Source organism: Acanthaster planci, linkage group LG19 (assembly GCF_054643075.1).
Source record: "Acanthaster planci isolate LZ-2023a linkage group LG19, COTS_SCS, whole genome shotgun sequence".
Lineage (NCBI taxonomy): Eukaryota > Metazoa > Echinodermata > Asteroidea > Valvatida > Acanthasteridae > Acanthaster > Acanthaster planci.
Genome location: NC_141795.1, coordinates 1,591,165 through 1,612,558, shown reverse-complemented (window position 1 = coordinate 1,612,558; position 21,394 = coordinate 1,591,165). Strand labels below are relative to the sequence as shown.

The following is a 21,394-nucleotide window of genomic DNA, read 5'->3' as shown; positions in this document are numbered from 1 at the left end:
CCAAGACCAAAATCCACTGGGTAACCAGCTTCACCCCAGGCACTCCCTACAAATGTTCCTAGCTCTATGATACAATACATTGAGCTCAAAAAAATAACTTTTACAACCATAGTCACAGAAGAGGCCTGACCTTTGTAGATGCACTTTTAAACATTTCTGAAACTTGCCCCCCCCGACGGATTTTTGAGTAAGGCTTTTGATATCTTGTCTCCTCCAACATCATGTTGAATAAGCTCGAAGCCGCATTCACCTTTTAACCCCCCCCCCCCGAAAGCTGGATTCGCCGCTGGTAAATCACGCCCTTGGGTTTTCTGAGGAGGAAATCTCAGTGTAAATTGTGACCTCACGCATCTGTACACAAATCTTTCGATCTGAAGACCGAACCTCAGGAGAAAAGTGCCACGGTGGAACTTGCAAAAAATGATTAAGTTCAAATTTGGAATGAAGATGAAAAGGAGGTAATTGGAAAATAAAAGTAAGCGCCAGAACAGTTAACACCTCTGAAAAGAATGAAGATCAAGTTCAGTCGTTAAAACCCATTTCAGGAGAAGCTTTCCTAGTTTACGCCAGGCCAATCGTCTGTTGATTTTGCACACACGCAGAGCTAGTAAGAGGAATTTTCCTTAACAACTCAGGTGACGTCATCAAAACAACTTGGGACACACGAGCGGTTGGCACGCACAGGCCGAGAGCGGGCACACAAGATCTTAGTACCCGGCATCCGAGGCTAGTCGATCATAATCTCGGGTAACAAGGTCGGAGCAGGACGTACACAATTCGGCTCTCAGGCTCAGAAGTTGCACCTGTGTGTTTTTGCATGTGAGCTGCACGTGAACGATAAACCGTTGTCTCTTTTTTTCTATGGATAGTACCTGCGTAATGTGTAGCAGTGACTTCAAGTTCGTCCCGTCAACATAGATCCTGTTTATCGCCTTTTTTTCCTCCTGAGAGAGTTCTCAGCGGGAAATACCTGTGGATACCGAAGAGAGATTGGTACTTTTTGACAACAGAGCTTAAGCAGAAGAACATCAAGGTTACCTGCAATACACACACACAGCGCGTGGTAAGTACAATGTACATGTACATCCAGCTGAGCCTCATGGATTTCTTACTTCCATAATTTGCATGACTTTTTAATAGCATCTATGAAACCGCATGGCACTAGGTATGGTCTTGTGCTGGGTATGTAGTTATCACCCTTGGTCTTTTTTAAAGCTCCGAGGTAGAACGGCATGCTGAGCGGAGTTTGGCACCAGTTTCTAAATTATTTTTTTTTAACCAGTTCATGTTTTTATGGTTGGCCTTCCAGCCGCGCGGTGGTATGGTGCGCTGGCTGCGACAATGGACAGGTAAGTCTGCTAGCCAACCAAAGTGACAAAGTGCCATTGTGGCCCCTTGGTAGGGTGCCCATCCTACTCGTCACATGGCGCTTGTTGGCTCGCCGTCGGCCGTCAATGAAACACTTCCTATTTAATCGCCCTAATACCCTTGCCGCTGCATTAGCGATTGTGGCCAAGTTGACTTTTCTTATCTTTTCATCGATCTGCAAATCTCTACGTGGGAAAGGATCCTCTTCTGAACGGTGTTTTAGCTTGTCTTTCCTTTATCGCCCTGCGCTAAAAAATAATTTTCGTCCCCACAAGCTGCTATTTCGTCGCCTTTTCCTAGTTTGCCATTGTAGATTTAATAATCATCGCAAAGCATCATGGTCAACCGTATATATATAAACTTCGTCATTGCTAAATTGGAAAAAAAATGTCGGCAAAATCAGTGCCCATCTGAATACATGTATTTTGAACTTCAAATACAGCTACCGATGGGTATTAATAAGATCAAGGAGGATGGGAGGATGTCTTCGAAACCAAGAACACTCCTTAGTTCCTGTATACTTAAATATACTTAACCGTACGCATGGCTGAATCGAATCTTGCAGGGTTGAAAAGACAGACCATTTCGTTGGCCATTCGGCTGTTGGCGGAAGTCCCAATTAACTTACAGGTTGATTGGCAGGTTACTCTCCAGACATTTTACCTTCTTACTGCCAACATGAATAGGTTTTAGGGCAGAGAAGTCTATTACAACGATCGATAGCTGCTCAAATTGCTCTCTCCCAAGTTGTGCGACAAAACGGAGAGTCTTTAAGTGCACGGATGCTTAAAGTTAACCGCTGTAATCCGGTTTGCCCCGCTGTCTTTAAGAACCCCCTTTTAAAAACTTCATCTCAAACGGAGATATATATTACTAGAGAAAAGTGGAATTAATCGGGGAGACAAAATGGCTTGTTTACGCTTGATTTGACACGACAGTGATACAAGATGGCAACGCTGGGAAATCCCGTAGCCTTCCGCCCTGCCTCAACCGTGCTCCAACTGTCAATTACTAGCTTTGCGTTGTGTAAATTGGCGTTTGTACATAACGCTGGTGTTCCAGTGATACCAGCAAGGTTTTGCAGGGGAAACGGACACTAGTGCTGGAAGTCGGAATCGTGCTGTGTCTGGTCTGATTAAACTGAGATGGAGCAGGGCCTTCCATTTTATAGAAAAGTTTATCGTGCTGTATCCAGGAGGAAGACAGAATCTTTGGGGCTATACATTAAAGTATTAAATTGTGGGAAATAACTTTGCGATAGTTAATGTTGGTGCCTAATGTAGGGTTCTTGTGATTACATGCTGTGGCAATAGAGATGGTCTACATATTTTTAGTGACATCAGTACTGCAGGGATTGGGGATGAAATTGCAGATCAAGACACACACACACACCTTCACGTTTATCCTAATACGCTAGATAGAATGAACGGCTCCTGAAACCTAGCCTGTCCTTGTCAAAACTAGCGCACACGATGCCTTACATTTTTTTAATCACTTGTTCTAGTAATTGGTTAAGTGGGATCTGATCTTCCTCGGTATGGACAGGTGGTCGCGCCCGTTAGCTACCGACTGCAAACTCTCCTTCATGACGCAGTATTTTTGGACCTCTCACACCTCTTGAGGCTCGGGACAGGCGAAGAAAAGAAGTCTTGTCAAATCGTGACCGCATCGGGCTGTGCTTCCGGTGATGCAATTATTGGAAAAGCATGAAGGTCGAAACCTGTGAGTGATTATACCCAATGAGTTCAGGGTGTGGGAGCAGACAAACTCAATTGGGGGGGGGGGACTGAGGAGACAATAAATATGAAATCAAAACAGTAGTCAGTCTGTGGGCTTTCTGTTTGTTTGCCTTAAAGCGCTGAGATGAGACGTGAATTTTACTACAGAGAATGTTTCGTGCACCCGGGGAGGTGGTGCGCCTCTCTGCTCGTGTTAGATGTACGAAAAACTATTTGGACATCCCTTTTGGTCAATCATATCAAAGAGTGCACATTTTCAATATGTATTTTTCCGGACAAAATATGCTGTGGCGTCTTTTTGAGCACACACCGTTCATTCGAAAAGTTTTCTCCTCGAGCCGTGAACTCAAAGTATGACCGAATAGATGAATCCGGTGACCATGGCAACGCCATCGCCGGTCACTTTTACCAGCAGCCCCGCCGATGGCGGAAAGCGTAGTGATAACTTCTCGTGCAGAGCCGCTGTTCCACGACAGTCACTCCGCTCACAGCCCGACACAGTGATTTCCGCCATTAAAGGGGGCCATCCGGAATGTCCAGTAAAACGCCATTGGATTGGTCCGACTTGTATTGTATCCTGCATTCGGTTCCACTCATATTCGGGGAAAGGCCTTCAGACATTTAAGTCTTTTCTCATGAGAGACGGCGAGAGGAGACCCGATGTGCTTTACACTGCCTGAACGGAAGTTAGGAGTTCATTTCTATATCACTTGCAATTTATGCCTGTAATTTTCTTGAATATGAGTTTTTGTGATCACTGATTACTTTTATCTGCGTCTCATTCCCTCCTTGGAATGCAGTATTCTTCTCAATTTCCAGAAAGAAGGACAGAATTTTCTCTCAATGATGGTGATGAAGTTTCACATTCGGCTTCACATGCGACCACATTACACCATTCATTATACATACACATGCACATGTGTATCCTGTTAGTATTAGTTTTCGCTGTTACGCGGGTGCTTTGATCCACCACGTGTAACTGTATAACCCGTCTGTCCAGAACCGGTAGTGCATTTCTAGTGTTATGCGGGTTCCCTAATATGGTGCGCCTCGTGTAGTAATCTATCGATCTTCATAGAGGAAACAGCAACCGCACTTGAATCAGATAATTATCAAGTTTGTCAGTGAGAACGGTACCAGTGTGCCAAACCACCAAACGTCATGCGTCAAAATCAACCCCCCCCCCTTCCCATAAGTACCAAGACGTTTTCATTCTAGCCCACGCATAGGCCTACGTTGATTATGACCCAGCCGCGCTCCTTGCGATCAGCTTATCCGTCTAGCGCTCAAATCCGGATTACAACGATATCTCTGACTTTGGATTCTTTCAGACCAGACTTAATCCTTGTCCCCCCCTGGCATGGCAAAGCTACTTACATATCGGAAGCGAAGCTGGTAGTGAATTGACGGTGTTGCCTGCGTGGGGGGATGCCTCTGTGATGTAACGGATCGGGGGCGGTGGGCGCAAATCTATATTTTGCCCGACTACAACTTGACAAGGCACCGTCACAATCAGTCCTTTGAAAACTGCAGTCGTTTTGCTCAGGCTCAAATAGCACAGAGGAGAAAGTGTTCCCTTGCTTGTCACTTTCTCCCCCGGGACCTTCTTTTGCAACTGTTGGTTGAACGTGAATAAAGTAGATCAACTTCGTGGGCTGTAAGCAGGTATGTTTCATCATGAAAGTTTGCGTGTAGGCCGTATAGGCCCAATAGTATTATGACATACGAAAGTGCACCAGGCTTATGTAATTCCGGACGAGTAGGGCCGATCTTGGGTGCATACATGCATTTCTTAAATCTGATGGTACTTTGTACTATGTATCCATACGTGTGTATCTCCGATGTTCACTACAATTTGCATTTTACTGCAAAAAGAAGTCGTAGACTTTTCTTGTAATGCGCACGATTTCCGGGCGCAGTGTGCAACAGTGAAGAGGAGAGCCACCTCGAGTCAGTGATTTGCGCGTCCGATGCTCTTATGACACATTCGGAAACAGTGTCGGAGACAAAAGGTGGCTTCACCTTTCTTTTGTCTCCGGCGTTTCGCGCTATCAAAACAAAGATGGTGGCTTGGCAATTAATGCACTTCTCTCTACCACGAGTCGCCTACATGTCACATGCGTGTAAGTAGTATTTGCCGTATTGCCTGGGGGTAATGATAATATACATGTATATGGAGAGCTGAAGCCTGTTGGGATCGCTGTGAAACTCCACACATGACGCACAGGTGAGCGTGGCAGCCGGGAACGCTCTGCGTTTCTCATGCCTTGATCTCTTGGAGTGCCGAGGCTGGCATGGCAGCAAGTGAGCGGAGAGGAAACGTGATATAGCGGCTGCAAAGCCGGTTCAATGTCAAGCCCGCTTGGCCCAGCTCCCGGCTATATGGGTGCCTTGGGAAGGTCCCTTGTACTTTGACGGTAACCGGAGTTGGGCCATACGGCTGTTGTGGAAACACACTCACACAGAAAAAACTCGAGCTTCCGAAGGAGAAAAAAAAAGCTCGGCATATTTGATGGCTGTTCACGTGAGACCGTCAGACAAGTGGTACATTACTGGGCGGTGAAGATAAGATTGGAGGTTGTCCCGTCTTTGGTGGTTCTGACTCAGCGCCAACGTAACTCGTTAAGCGTGCTCTCTACTGGGTTGCACAACCTAGGCATCATAAATTACAAACTCAAGCAAGCTTACCTTCTGCACTGCAAAGCCTATGTTTAGTAAATAAGCACTTACTAAACACTTTCTTGCTATTGGTTTGTAAATATGGTCACATTACTAAACCGTTTATTGTGTTGGGGAACGATGTTTATTAACTGAACACTGACGTTTAGGAACTGGACAAGTTAAGTTCCTCTAAACATGACATTTGGTAATGTTTCAAGATTTGCGTTTTCATTGGTAAAATAGTTTTTAGTTTGTATGTTGAGTGGAGCAATGATGGAACCCTTTTACGTGCAAAACGACACTCACTCGAATCTGCTGACTCTATTGCAGCATTTCCTGTGATTGATTTCACATTTTTTCGAGTATCGGGAAAGTGTCAGAGAGTACGTGGTTACATTCTTCTCACTTCCTCTTTCGGTTAAAGGCAAAGAAAGATTTTTTCTTGAGTGTACACTCGATCTTTATGGTTTTTACATCATTGCGTCCGTGTTCCTGGAATGGTTCCCTAGAGCTTTTCTGTACGTCAAAAGTTATTAACATACTCGTAGTACCAATCCCGGCTGTAAGGTAAATAAAACAGGTCCGATCCAACAGGTAGTTTAATTCCTGAAATCTGAGTTCAACACAAGCAGGACGCACATGACAAGCGCATCTCGAAAAACGGTTGTACTCTGTACATCCAGAGCTCCGATGTAACGATTTCCCATAGGGTAAAGTTCTCTTTGAGTATACGGACCACCTGAGCATCGTAAGAGAGATAAAAGTTCCCGGTAATTGCGCCGTTTGCCCGTGGAAACAATCAGCCTGCTGTTTTAACCCCAAATGACGTCCCTCGACTTTTTATGGCTCGCCATAAAAAACAAGGTAGCCATTAAAAACGGCAAGCTAATGTTGTTACGATTCTAATACGATTGCCATATTTCGTTTGAATTTCTCTTGTAGGTGTTTACCACCATCATCACTTCAGCAACGCCATGTTGAAGTCAGTGTACCAGGGTTTAGCCAACGCCTGCAGCATGGTTGACTGCTGCTTTGGCCTCAGGCCCTGCCACCAGGCCGTCTTCCCCTGTATTCGGAGCTGCTCCTACGGGGACCGTAAAGTCTTCTACAACTACGACGGCACGGAGACCGTGGAGCCCCTGGTGGACTATTTCAAGCCCACCAACACGCCGGTCAAAAGGAACATGATCAGGGGTGAGTTCCTGGGCTCGAATGCCTCAGAGATTTTAGCATTTATATTCGGCGTGGGGAATCTCTTCGGAGTTATACTATTTGTTGTCTTCAGCGTGACTGTTATTTTTAGACTGCCAGAATACGGGTCATTTGTAGGAGTGTGGATTTGGCCCACTTACAAGATTTGTTCTTCGACGTGACGATAAGCCTGTAACACGCATCTGTGCTTGAGCGCATGGACAAATGTTAGCGGTGCGTTATCGAATGTTACTTAAACCAGTCACAGCCCGTGCAGTTCGTATTTGATACGGACAAAAGCTAATTTCGTGAATCCACGGGCGTCAATTGATGCGTGTATACTTGGATTTGTTCATATTATAAGATTATGGATATGGGCCTACATGATATAGTCTACTGGAGAGATTATACAGCATGTCTGCCCAAGAGAGCAAGCAGATGTAGCCTCGATCTTCAATGCAATTTGTCTGGCATCTGTATAGTGTTTTCAGCGTTGATTCCGGAAGAATTAAGGATGCGGGCGAATACTGCGAGTCGCCAGCAAGCGGTCTTGTTCTACTTTGGCACTCTTTTGTCTTAGAGCCATCAGAGAGAGAGAAACAAAATAATGATCAGAGGATGTGGAGAGTTGGTTTAAAAGGAAGGAGTGTTTTTTTTTTCGGAAGCATTCTTGGGTGGGATGGGGGGGGGTAGATGATGGACATAATGCCGGCACTGACAGACCGTAGTGAGACAAAAGGGTACCGCGTTGCATCGCGTGCGACCCGCTACCTTAGACACCCACAGCTGTGCCTTGGAAGGGAGCCTCCTTCATAATCATACCTCGTATTGCGTCTTAATCGCCGGGTGGACAGTACAGTGAACCACTGGGGGGCAGGGAGGCAAGGCTTGGGTGTCGAGGTGTGTCGGGGTCTCGGTGTCCCGTACGCGTCAGACCCTCTTTTGAGCTTGGGGGGAAAGGAATACAACATGAAATCCCGTTCCTCTTCCCCTGGGAGTCACCCAGACCACAGAATGTTTGAAAATAGTGCAGTTGCCATCATGCACTTGGTAGGTGTTTTGTGAGAAGAAATACCACACAGCGCTGAGCGGAAAGCCAGATGCTGACACCGCTTCTGATGGCTTCTCTTTCTGATTTTTTTTTCTTTCTCTCTCTCTCTCGACTTCGTCGATGGAGATTTCCAAATTTACCAACAATTTGTTCTAGTACAGGTGCTAATCCGCGCCCCTGCGTGAAAAGACTTGAGTGTTCCCTCGGGGCGATCGTTTCGTCGGGCTAAACGCTCGGCACAAGGACAAAAGTGTCTGTACTTTGGTTGCCGTGACACGCTGCCAAGTTGTTAACTAAATTTGGAGAGAGAGAGAGAGAGAACAAAGTCCCAGCAACCTTGCTCCCAACCAGCTCTGGCTCAGGCATAACTCGGGGCGTTTCCAGCGCCAAGGCCCCTCTACCCTTTGTGGTGAGGACACGCTAGCTGGCTCCCGACTCGCCTGGGGCTCTATGAATGCCAAATCATTGACGAAATGTGAGCAAATTCAAAACGCGATACCCTAAAACTTGCAGTTGCCAAGGTCAGGTGTTGGCAAAGTCAGTTGCAAAGGAATGTGCCCGCAATAGTCATTTCATTGGGCACGTTTTTGCATGTGAAAGCTGGCTTGATTTAATCTGACACAAATACCACGGACATTTAGCAAAGTAAAATGCCTAAAATGAACTCGTTTTTGCATGTTGTTGAAAGCGTTTTTTACTGACTAGCGATACGAGTTGACGAGTCATCTAAACAAAACTTGAGAAATTTGGGCACAATCTTCACCTTCTTTTTATATGGATAATAAAAGTCAATCTACACAGCATCTCACCTTTTCGCCTGTTTCAATGCATTGCAGGGGTGAGATTTGTCAGGATTTTTCCCGAATTCAAACAATCTCTTTTAATATCCGAAAAATTCTGAGTTTACCACTCAACTGTTCTTATGTACCAAAGTTGACACAGAACACAAGAAACCGATAATGTAAGGGGCGCCTTTAGGCAAACATATATACCATAGACCTAATGTTACTGTGAGGCCCTCCGAAAACCTCTGTTAATTATTTCCTGGATATATCAATTTTCCTTCAATCTCACCCCTGGTGTTGACCAGCCTCCAGAATACCCATCAACATTTTCGACGTTGTTTGTCGAATTAAAAAAAAACTCTCGAAAGTTAGAATAACTAACTCGCTCAAGTACTCCGTACTGTAGGGGGCGTGTTGCCTTGTTGTGAAGGTTTGTAGTTATAGGGTCGGGGGTCCGAATCCAGCTGTTGGCAGCATGTTGTGATCTTAGGTATGAGTATGCCACTTGACCGCTGTGTGCCTCTCCATCCGGGAGTACATGGGTACCTGTGATGACAGACATGGTAATGTGTAGCCGTTTGCGTCTTGTTTGCAATGGCAGCATCGGGCTAGTGTACTCCTTAGGGAGCTGAGATGTTCCGATGTTGTGAGCCCAATGTGCAGGGATAATGATAAAATATCAGTGCCTTTGAATTGCAGATAAACTGTTAGATAACGTGCGCCTTATAAATGCTTTGATATCATTATTATTGTTGCTATATCTACTCTCAATCTCAAATAAGAATAGGAATAAATGGCTGTCCTTTTGCCATTATCATCAGGAATGAAGTTGGACAAAGCTGAACTGAAACAGGGTCTTAACCCTGTCCAACAAATAGCTGCTGTCGTCCGCTTTGCTCAGCAGAATGATCTGAAGGTACGCGCCGTTGGCACGGGCTCGTCCTGGTCCAAGCTGACCAACGTCAGGGACGTACTCATTGGTGAGTTCCGCCCATTTTGGGGGGCATCTCGTAATTGATTCAAAGCATTGAACCCTTATCGGGATTGTACAGTACTGTCCGAATCACGTTCGTTCCATGGCATGCAAAGTGGAACACATTTTGGGTGTGCTGGTAATTATACAAAGGCATGCAGTGAAGTCTAATCGTCGACTTCTTGACGGTAGTTCAACCTTGGTCCCAGATTCCATTCAGCGTTAGAGTAATATCGAATTTTTCTAGTGTAATCTTGGCATTGTTAAAGGTTGTCTGTGGTTATCAGCTATCCTGATGAATTAGACACTACTGTCTAGTCCAAAGACTGACGGTTGTCTGGTAAAAGTTTCGAGTCACTATTCTGCTAACGTGAAAGGCACATTGTGGCTGTATTTTTTTTTAACATTTAAAATTCTTGAGGACAATTCGAGCCTCAGTTTAGGCAGCAGAATGAATGCACGGGAACAAGTCAACGCAAATTGTCACCCGTACTACTCGGTATAAGGGTCAGATTTTAAAAACCTAAACGTGCTTCCCTATCAAAAACCCAACTTTGGAACTGACCGGAAATTTCTTGACGCCACCAGACATGACGGACCTGAACAAGATTCTCCGGGTGGAGAAGCAGACAGAGGACGGCTCGCTCTACCACATCGAGGTCCAGGGCGGGATGAAGCTGCACGACTTCGTCCGTGTCATCGACGAGGATTACGGCATGAGTCTACCGTGTATGGGCAACTACGCCGGTCAGACCATAGCCGGCATCATCAGCACGTCCACGCACGGCACGGGCCAAGACTATCCCACTATGGTAAGCCATTTACAGGACCTAGATCATAGCAGTTGGGTCATGTCGAACCAAAATTCTACTTCTGTCCTCGAATCTAACCCCGTGGACTGTTTCCTGGAGCCCTGCAAGTCAAACAATTAATGAGACAAGTTTACAAGCCAGAATTTCATGGCTGCATGTCACTTGCGACTAAGTGCTTTATTGTGCGCAGCAAGGAGATGAGGCTAACGTAGAATGCGTCAAAGTTCCTGATCGTTCCATTCCTTTTCTTTCAAACTGTGTTTTCACACTTCAAATTTGAAGTTGCACCCTGCGCTTTTCCCTTTTTCGGTGTAAAAGGCTTCGATGGAACCTGAAGTTCTAACACGGATGTTAACCAATTCAAGATATCATCACGTATTCCAAATGTACTCGTACTCACGCATTGCCCCGAGCTATGTGACATTGCTGTATAGCGTCTAATCTCGTGGGCCCCCAACTCAAGGTTAGACAGTGGGAAAAAAAGGTGTTTCGGATGAATCCCGCGCACTTGGTGAGCAAGTCCGCCAAGGTTTCTCCTCGAGTGTAATGAGGGTGTTCTTCAAATCACGAAGGACTTGACACAGTGTGGCCTTGTTTTCCTTGCCGGTAGGTCTGCCTATACGTGCCTCGTCGTGGTTCGATTGAACCGGTCCGCGATTCTTCGAGGCCTGGTATGGATTAATTTCTATAGGAAGGTATCTTGAGATTTCTCCAGAGTGACAGCATTTTCTTCAACTCTGACATCTTCAAGGGGCAACAATGTCTTAGCATGATTGATTCAGAGCTTGGTTTGGGGTGTTGTTTTTTCCCATTACCAGTTGGGTCTTTTGTAGACTGGCCGGCGATCGTTTCTACATATGCCCTTGTGTTTTATGTGTTCATAGCAACATTCTGACACGTAGTGAGTGACTTGTGAAATAGTTTTATGGGTCGCGAGCGGCATCCTTTTCAGCCTCTGTGTTTTCTTAACGTTCGAGTAATCTTTTTTCTTCCCCTTCTTTACCCTAGTCCAACTTTGTAGCTGAGCTTCACATGATAATTTGTGGGGGTATCGAGGTGCGAATCAGGATACCGAGAGAAGGGGAAGCAGACGAAGATTTCGAGACGGTACGACAGCGGGTGGAAGCGGCCAAGTACGGCGACCCTGTGCTGGACATCCACAGCACCGACGTGTTCCGTGCCGCCGCTGTGGGCTTCGGCTCGCTTGGGGTCATCTACTCCGTCACTCTGACCTGCGTCCCAGTGTACAACATCCGCGAGACGAGACACTATGTCGAGATGGACTGGCCGGAGTCGACTGCCGAGTCCAGGCCGGTCACCCAGGCTCCAAGCAGAGCTTGTAGCAGGAGCAGTTTGTCAGCCGAGCTGCCGTCCGGCGACACGGACTCAGCATCCGGAGAATCGATACCGACGACCTCCGGTACCTGTCAAGACCAGAAATCGGTTTTCAGGATACCAGAGACGATGAAGAGCATGTCCGCCGGCCAGGGGAAGTACTTCTCGTTCTTCGTCAACCCGTTCCCGCGACGGAGTCGAGGGGACCCGCAGAGGACCGTGTTGAAGAGTGTCTACTTGTCGGGAGAGAGGACGGATGCGACGGGGAGCTGTCAATGCGACTGCTGCCTGAACTTTCAATGCTGCGCCTGCACAGGGTGTAGAGGACAGAGTGCGTGCCAGATCGTTCAGGTAAGTCGAATGCCATGGATTAGTTGAATCTGTCTTTCGATAAAATATGCACTGAGATGACACCTAGAAGTATAGGGCGGAGCACGGGAAATGAGAGAAAAAAAATTAATTTTATTTGTTTTTCCTTGCAGACAGATTGTTCAGCCTCGTGCCTGCAGCTTGGAGCGCATTGTCTGCCGTCTTTCATCCCGTGGTTCGCCGACTGTGGCCTACACCAGTTCGCTCGAGACGCTCCCTACATCCAGAAGTGGTACAACGTACTCACCTTCACCAATGGGAACTTACAGTAAGTTGGGAACATGTAAGAAATGAAAAGCCGTGAGCTGCCTTGCACCCTTCTCAATCTGACACAATGCAACATCAAGGAGGCCTTGCAAGCCTGATGAAAAATACGGGATTTATCGGTTCCCCAAGCAACCTCACCTCACAGCAAATTTTGTTGGACCGGCATTTCAAAAAATATTACTTTCATTACAACGTGAAAGTGTCTGTCATTAGTTATGCAAATGTTGAACTTGATGGTAGATTTGAGATAATGTTAGACTTAGGTTTGTGGTCTGAGTGATTTCTCGAACCATTTTTTAAAAGAATGTTTGACTGTAAAACCAAGAAGAAATTAAGTGTAAGTTGAGCAAAGTTCGTGCAAGGAAGTCTTGAAGTATGCTAGACCCGAACTCTTTATGCTTCGTTTACAGCATTAAGACGGCGGAGTATTGCATTCCCTTGGAAGACCTGGACGCGGCCCTGGCTGACATCATCAAGGTGCTGCAGGACTACGGCAAACTCTACCAGACCTACACGCTGCTGCCCATCTACGTCCGAATGGTCAAAGCGGACGACCTGTACATGAGCCCCGCCAATCGGCACACTGCGGACGGCGGTCTCTGTGATAGATATTGCTACATCGAGGTAATTAATTACAAAATAATGGGTGCCAAATGAACAGGATTTCTTCCACCTGTCTACATGGGGCAGATAACACAGTTTCTTTCTTTCTCAAGGGTGTGGTCGACGGTGCCTGCCTCGCTGAAAATACATGTTCACGCACTTCGCAGAAACTAAATTCCCGCCAGTTTCGAAGTGGTATGCGCCAGAAAATTGTTGAATAGTAATCAATAAAATTTTGACGGCACAACACACCAAGTCACCATGTTCTGTCGCATCAGGTTTGGGCAATTATGTGTATGGCCAGGGATTCGGTCAGGCGGATGCATACGTCGTAATTACTGAGAATAAGAAACGTGTAGCAGCCTATTAATCCTTACTTCACCGTTGTGTTGCATTGTTCAGGTTTGAACTTGAAAACAGAAACTCCACTGTGAAAAATGACACACCCTCAAATATGTACTTCGTAAATCTTTCAAAACCAAGAGTTTTCATGGGGATTTTCGGCATGTACGGCTTAGCACAACAGAGTCAACACTGTAGTTTAGAGACGTCATAATTCTTCCTCGGAATCGTACGCATGTGTATTTTTTTCCACTTCTCGTCTGACACTTCTAGGACATTAAAATTTAAGAGTTTTTGCTGTTTGCACTTTTACAAGTCCCGGCGTGCCTGCCCGGCATTGTTCTTACGGTCCCCAGAGAATTCAGGCAGAATTGTTTTTTTTTTCTTGACGAAACCAGAGTTGTGGTGCTGGGCCAAAGTCTGGGTGTATCGCGGCCCTGCAAATGAAGACGTGGAAAATTAAGGAAGACACCCGGTTGGGGGCGATTTGGCTCAATTAGGCGCTCGGATTGATCAGCTGGCTAAGAGATGCCCGTGTTATTGTCGCAGTGTTTTCCCCTCCAGTTCTCTCCAGTGATTCAATTTGGTGTGCGGAGGGCTGTAGGGTGAAGGGTTCGGCTGGGCTAAACGGAGAGGCGTCGATTCAGCTCGGGGTTCGTTTAAGGCTTAATGCGCCCGCTGATGGGATCTGTCAGCACGAGTTAACTTTAGAGTTGTCGCCTAATTTGACAATAAGTGACTGTGGAATGTCAGACGGAAAAATGGGAATAATTGTTATTTTTGCCGAGTTCTGTTCCCGTGTTTTAAGGACGTTGAAAAAAGCAGTCAGATGGACTGTGGGACTTTGTGGATTTTCTACAAGTGCCACTTGTCGCATGTTTTGTTTTCTATCAAAATGTATCAGCTGTCAGCACAGACATGACAAGATATTGCACAAAGGACCCACCAACCATGCAACAAGGGACGAAAGTTTGGTCTCTTCTAGTGCACCATTTCCATGTTAAACCATTGTAGTGGAACTGAGTGTGTGGCATCAGAAGTACCAACAATTCAATCAGAAGAAGTTGGTCTCTAACCTTAAATACACCTGTGTGCAAAGAGTTTGAGGTTTGGTACATTTGCTTCCAGAGAAAATTTAGATTGTTTGAAGAGGTCACAAAGGAAATGTCAAGTTTTTACCGGGTACCAGTTAAGCTGTAAATGTAATAACAAAACAAAACTGATTGTGTTTAGGCCTACGCAGGTAATTTTCCTACTTGACTATTTACCGGTCAAGGTGAAACTTCAGATTTGCCTCAGGGTTGTTGGCCACATGGGTTTACAGTGCAGCCGGCGTTTGACGTAATATTTCATGCCGTTCCCAACTTACGTTTTGTGAGAATTTGTTGATGATGTTAAATTACATACAAAATATGAAAAACCCATAATTACTGTGTACGTAAAACTAGCGATAATGGTCAGTGACTTGGCTGCACTGCGTTGATGTGTAATGCTGGCATTACTGGCTGGCAGTGCAAATCTGACCCATGTTGGAGTGGGTGACACAGTAAGAACGGGGTCAATGGTGCACCTGCAGCGGGCTTGGTTAAACCAAACAGGCGCAAGTGCATTGCACTACGGTGGACAAATAATACACTTCACATCACCGGCCGCTACTGGGACAACACCACGGCCGTCTGATAATAATGAACACGGCATCTCACCGCTCTCAGACTGAGAAATACTCGAGAATGACACGGTTTCTGCCCGCCCCCGTCTCGCCGGCGGGCCCTCCGCGCGCTTGCTTCCGTCCCCAACTGGCCGGAGTTTGTTTCCACCAATTACGGCGGGGGACCCCGCGCGGCCGGTTTTGGTGCGGTGGAGGGGAACCGAAAAAGCAGCGTTGGGCACGTTCGCCAGCCGGGGCGCACGGGGCGCGGCTCGCGGCGACATCTCGCTCCGTGGTGGCCACGACCCCGCGCCTGACATCTTGACCCCGTGATGGTGGTATCATCCAACACCGAGAAAAGGACAAAAAAGCCATCGTTGAATTTCTTGCGTGCGATGGCCCGCTGGTCGTACAGATACACTTTTTTGGGGGCAAAAAATAAATAAATAAATAAATAAAAAAATCCCTTCGCTAGGCTGCCACGGAGCACTTTTTCCTTAGTGTTGCGTCCCAGAAAAGTTCCCCAGTGACTACGCTCATGTCGATTCTTCACACGCTCAAGCAATAATTTCAACCAAATCGAGGTGGCAATACTTTTAACCCGGCCTTGCGAAACTTCGAAGTTGAAAAAAGAAGGCTATAAAATGAAAGCAATATATTTGCAGGTGTGAAACAATAAATTACGACGGCTTAGATTAATGCAGAACAGTGCAACCTTTGATATTGGAGCGCGCCTTCAGAGAGCGCCCTCTGTCGCAGAATTCAGACAAGGGTTGCCGAGACGGCATACGCATCGCCCGGCCTGAAATTAATGGCAATCTTATGATTTCTGATTTTTGTATTGTGTGTGTGTGTGTGTATGCAGGTACCGTTCTTGCCGGGCGCCTACGGCATTGACGAGTTTCACAAGAAACTGGAAGATTTCTTGTTCACGAAGTATCGGGCGAGGCCCCACTGGAGTAAGAACAACTTCCTAAGTTACAACCGGGTGGAGAGACTTTACCCCCACCTGGACAGGTGGAGGCGTGTCTATACGCTCTTCAATCGCGACGGCACCTTCGACAACGAGTTCACCCGGAAGTGCGGCTTCGACGACTTCCACCTACTCGAGGGGGCGGAGGACAAGTTGAGGGAGAAGGGGGCAGAGTGGAGTCGGAGGTCGGACGGCGAGGAGAGGAGCAGGTCGTTGGAACGCGGCTCGCCGACGCACGATCGACCAATCGCGGCACCCGCTCAGAAGGACTCTGGACTAGGCTGCCGTTGCTCTTCTGGAGGGGGTGAGAGCACCCTCGCGCCTGACGTTATCGTCACGCAGCCGGGGCCGTCGTCTTCGTCATCAAGCCACAGTCGGCTGCTGGATGCCAGTGAATTCACTTTGGAAGGGACAGACGTCGCTCCCAGATCCCAGCCATCTGAGGGTGACGTCAGCCGGTAACAAGAGGTGCGTTGTTGCCGACGGTACGGGCCCGCAGGAGGCCGGGATGGCCGGCTGGGCCACAACGTTTCAAAAGTATGTCATGATCTGATTAAGCCGCGGGGAACACTGGGTGACTTTTATGTTTCTGTCGGGACGATAGAAGTGCATTTCAGTCAGAAACTGAAGGTCATTGGTGAGATAATTGAACAAAACCATGCAAGAGAGCTGTCTGTGTAGCGCCTGGCCCTCAGTGGGACCTTCTGAACATTCTGCACAAGAGTGTATCGCTCTCTAAGTGCCGATGACTTGATTGTACCTGAGGGAAAGTTCAGAAAGCGCATTTTTACACAACAAATCATTCGTACCCGACCACTCCGATTCGTTTCTGATCACTTCACCATTTTTTTCTTCACCCGGCTGTCAAGAGCATACTTCCGAAAGTTGTACGAAGTGAACCGTTCTTTCACGCTGTGTAAAGTATTTGTGCGGCTAATCATTACCTCCGTTCCGATGCTTGGGCACACATGTTAGCAATCCGGCTCGGCCCAGATCACACTTTGGTCTCATTAATCATTCCGAAAACTGGGTGAATGTTACCCGTCATGAGATGATGGTTTTTACTGAGCCATTAGGCGCGTTTCCCCGCATATTAATTGGCATATTAATCACCACAGGTGCAGAAAGTTAAACTTATTTCTTATCCACCCACACTGTCTGGGCGCACCGCCAACCTCGCACGAGTGATCGTAGGCTAACACCGTCCAGAACAGAGATCCAAATTGTTTGTTGTGTGTTCAAGTCAACCGCTATTGGTAATTAACATCATTTTTTGTGGCGATACGTCTGCAGCCGGTCCGGGTTACCCAAACAATTCCTCTGTGTCCCACCTGACCCTCCCCGTAATCGTGATACGGGTCTTGAAGGAGCGGCCCGAGGTGGCAATATTGGGTCTCGTCAGACCGCCGCTCCTGACCTTAAACCGACGGGGAGCGGGCCGGCTTCGCACCGCTTCTTCGAGGAGTCTCCTCTGACAGACCCGCAGTGGATTCCCTGGTCCTGTTAGTTTTGCTCAATACGAGGTGCAGTCTGTCATCGCTTGATGCAAATGCATGTACATCTACGTGGCAGTCTAGTTGGGACGCTGTCTCGCCCCAGTGTTTTCTCCCCCGTCGTGATTTCAGTTTTGTGGTTGGGCTAGCCCGTTGAAAGATTTTGCCGCCTTTAACCATCGGCGTTTTTGCATGTCTGCAGTCGTGACTTCGTTTCGTTTTTGCTCTTAAGGCCGCATCCGAATCTCTTGTCGAGAGCTGGGTCTAGGTCTTCGCTCCATTGGAAATGCGTGGAGACGCGTGAGACGATAGACCTAGCCGTAGCTCTGGAAGCCCGTTTCTGACACGGCCTCAGTTATCTTGGGATGACAGAGAAAGAACACAAACCAAAAGTTTGTTCAATGGAGAAATTTATAGAATTGAAAAAAATTGTATTAGACATCTGAAGTTTATCGATAAGTGCAAATTGAATTAGAATTTACTCAATATTACGTCATCCTAAACTGATCCACACCCACCGCCCACAAATCGATCTTTGTTTTGTCAATAAATCGATCACCATTTTGTGTTTCCAAAAAGTAATCACTCTCAAGCTGTACTCAGTTAATTGAACACAATTTGCTACCAGTTTAGAAAGTAAACATCACATGTCCAGTTTTCCTAAACGCCGATGTACAATAGCATCCATCGATGTTTTAAACAAGTTCAATGTTTAAACATGTTTAACAAGCTGATATCAAGAAAACGTGGTTTCATTGTTGTAACTTTGACAGCATTTTGTACCGCGAGTCTGCGTTCATTTCCAGTGCACTCGTTCAACAGAGTTCATTACCTAATGTGCTAGTACTGTAACGCTCTATCGTAAGAAAACTGAAATCGCCCCAAGGATGTTGTGGAAAGTTTTTAGCTATGATTTTATTGCAATATATTTATATTTTATGTACACTAAGATTTTTCTAATGAAAAGCACGTACGCAGTAGTATTCGTTCTGCTTCGTAGTATGAAAGAACGCCTCGAAGGCGAGACTATTTCAAACTCGATGTCTGTCGTTTCAAGACCCTTTTTGTCATTTTATATATCATATTATCTTTCAGTACATCTATTTATAGCAATTTAAGTCATGAATGTCATTATCATCTTCGTAATTATGTAACTTTGTAATTTATTTTGAATTCAAGGCTTGTATATTATATCTCATTTTTTCAGTAAATGGTAAGGAGGCCACGAAACTTGAAAAAAAAACCTTTTGTGATTTCCTGTCGGTCTGTCAGTTGGTGTGACTATTGTCTACCTGTAAGTGATGCTTGAGCCATTGATTAATTCGAAAGGGCCTGGGCCAACGGCCCTGTTAGTTCTCCTCGTCCTTTTTTCGGTCAAGCTTGTTTGTTTAAGGGCATGGTCACTGTTTTGGAATACCGAGGCCAAACAGAACTTATTGGGTTTATTTTCAGCGACGTAATGACTGGTTTGGGAAATGCCTGTCGCCAACGTGATCAATCATGACCGCATAATTTGGGCATCACACACTGGTGAGTATTGTTTCTGGGCATGTTCTGATTTCCTTCCTGCGGAGTGAAGCAAAGTGAGAAATTTACGATGTTGGGGAGCCTCGTAAAGGTGTCGTTTTGACCCAAATTCGTGCTCTATAATAACAAGCAGCTTGAAGCCGTTTGATTGTCGTGACTCGTGACAAATCAAGGTTGGCTCAATTTTTGTATTAAATTTTTATTAAACCTTCGAAAGGATTCAAGGTTCCCATTAAAAACATTCCTCAGCCTCTCACAGCACTGCTGTTCGAAATTTTCTGTGCATGTAGATAGACACGTGTTTCGTTGTTTTCCGGCAATTGGCAGCAACAGAATTGCTCAGAGTTAGGACAAATTATATAGAGAGAAAGAGAGACACAAACGTCCAGGAATCTCCCAGCAAGATCACTGCAAGGACCTATCACTGTTATGCAAAGAGGTTAAATTAACAAATACATAATGTCGCTGTGTGAATTTAGCTGTAATTACTAGTACAAACCCCAGCCCCACAGAATGTGTTAACAGTTTCAATATTCTTCTTCTTGAGTGACTACAACAAAGAAAGCGCTTCCTGTTTGCCTTTTGCGTTGGGGAAACTCATACATGCAGTTCCGGTTGGACCGTTTCGATTGCGGATGATGAAAGTTTGCCTGCGGTTTCTCCATCACCGCTGACTATTTTTAATCGCATAAACATTATGCTATCGTCGAAATCCCTTGTGTAATTTATTTGCTCTGAGAATGCTTGCGGTTTCGGGTCTGAACATGTCGCTTTATTGGGGTGTTGGGGCTCACCTTTTGCTTTAAAATGGATAAATAGTTGTCGATGATGTGATGACAAGGTGGCGGCAGGGTCTGCGGCTCGCCCGCTCGGCAAGGCCGGAGGGACTATTCCTCCAACTTCCGACCAACAGCGACCTAGAAAAAAAGATCCGGCGATGTCAGGGTGACAATTAACTCGACTTCTCAACCACAATTATGCCTGCAATTACAAGGTGGCAGGATTTGGCACAATGGTGTTGAAGAATTTACGAGTTGATTTAAACTTTAGCACTCATTAGAGGGAACTAGTTTAATTGAGCAAGAATTATAGGTTTGGTTCAATCTCTAATATCGTGTGGGGGGGCCTTCGGGCTGACTGTTATGTTCTGTAGATTGCACCTTCCCTTATAATTGATAATGGAATGAAGGAAAAGCCCTACGATTAATTTCATAAAGAACCACGCATGCTTGTTTTGTTTCGTTTGTTTTTAAGACTTCACTGGCCAGGTTAGGTCGCCTCAAATAGATTAAAGTTTAGTTAAAGTCTTGAGTATGCAAGCGCTGCCTCGGTCCTGATTCAGCGTGGTGATAGTGTTCATAGGCCGACTCCCAAATGACAGTAGAATTAATTTATAAGACGGTCGACCCAGTTCTGTGGGTCGAGTTTCAGCCTCGTTATGAACGAATGCTCAAATTATCCTCGGAGGACATACTGAAGTGGTTTCCCGTGGTTTTTTGTTTTTGGGGTTTTTTTTGCAACTTGATTGATGACATTATGTCGTGCCCTCACAGTGCCCTCAACTTTGAGCGTGTATTACGTGTTAATCATGCGCTCATTAGGCCAAAAAGGAATGAGCGAATCCAAGTCACATGATCACTGAACATCATAAAGGCCTCTCATTGTGAGCCTCGAGCTTGACCCAAGAGAGGGCGCGAGTTTCTTAGCAACGGAGGGTCCTTTGGTTGGAAGTGAATTTTGCTGGTTCACAAATGACTATACAAAATTACACGCGTTTTGGTCGCATCGCTGAGTTCGGGCGGCTTGTTCTCGCATGTTCACGAACAGCTCGATTTGTTGATCGTGGCTGGGCCGCTCGAAAACCAGCAACGTACAACCGGTTATCGGTAGTTAGTGGCAAGCAAAATGCAACATGGCGGCGTCCTTGTATGTTGTTCGAGAGTTAATGTTTGGCTAACTGGTCAAATTATTTTCCATTTAATTTAACCCATCATAATCTGCGTTATGGAAAAATAATTATTTATATTTCAATTTTCTCTAGCTTTAAAGGCCATCTCACGAGTTTTTCCGTGCGTTCCTGTACAACAACCCTGACGAGGAGGCGTAAACAAGGAACCCATGTCAAGAACAGGCCGCCCGATCTCGCCCAATGAACACTCCCAACCAACATGGCTCCTTTCAACCGATGGGGGGGAGCTTCTGCTCGAGGCGGCAGAACCATGACCATTTAAAAAACACTTCCACCATTAATTTCGAC

General features: G+C 46.1%; 1 protein-coding gene across 1 annotated transcript; it reads left to right on the top strand.

The window, feature by feature from the left end:
- The first annotated feature begins 725 nt into the window (after positions 1–725).
- On the top strand, positions 726–20,356 carry LOC110973130 (uncharacterized). The gene is made up of 8 exons (XM_022223684.2): positions 726–1,063; positions 6,711–6,962; positions 9,617–9,775; positions 10,357–10,580; positions 11,589–12,266; positions 12,398–12,552; positions 12,962–13,175; positions 16,010–20,356. The coding sequence occupies exons 2-8, from the start codon at positions 6,743–6,745 to the stop codon at positions 16,577–16,579; spliced, it is 2,220 nt and encodes a 739-aa protein (XP_022079376.2). The 5' UTR covers positions 726–1,063; positions 6,711–6,742; the 3' UTR covers positions 16,580–20,356.
- Positions 20,357–21,394: the final 1,038 nt, after the last annotated feature.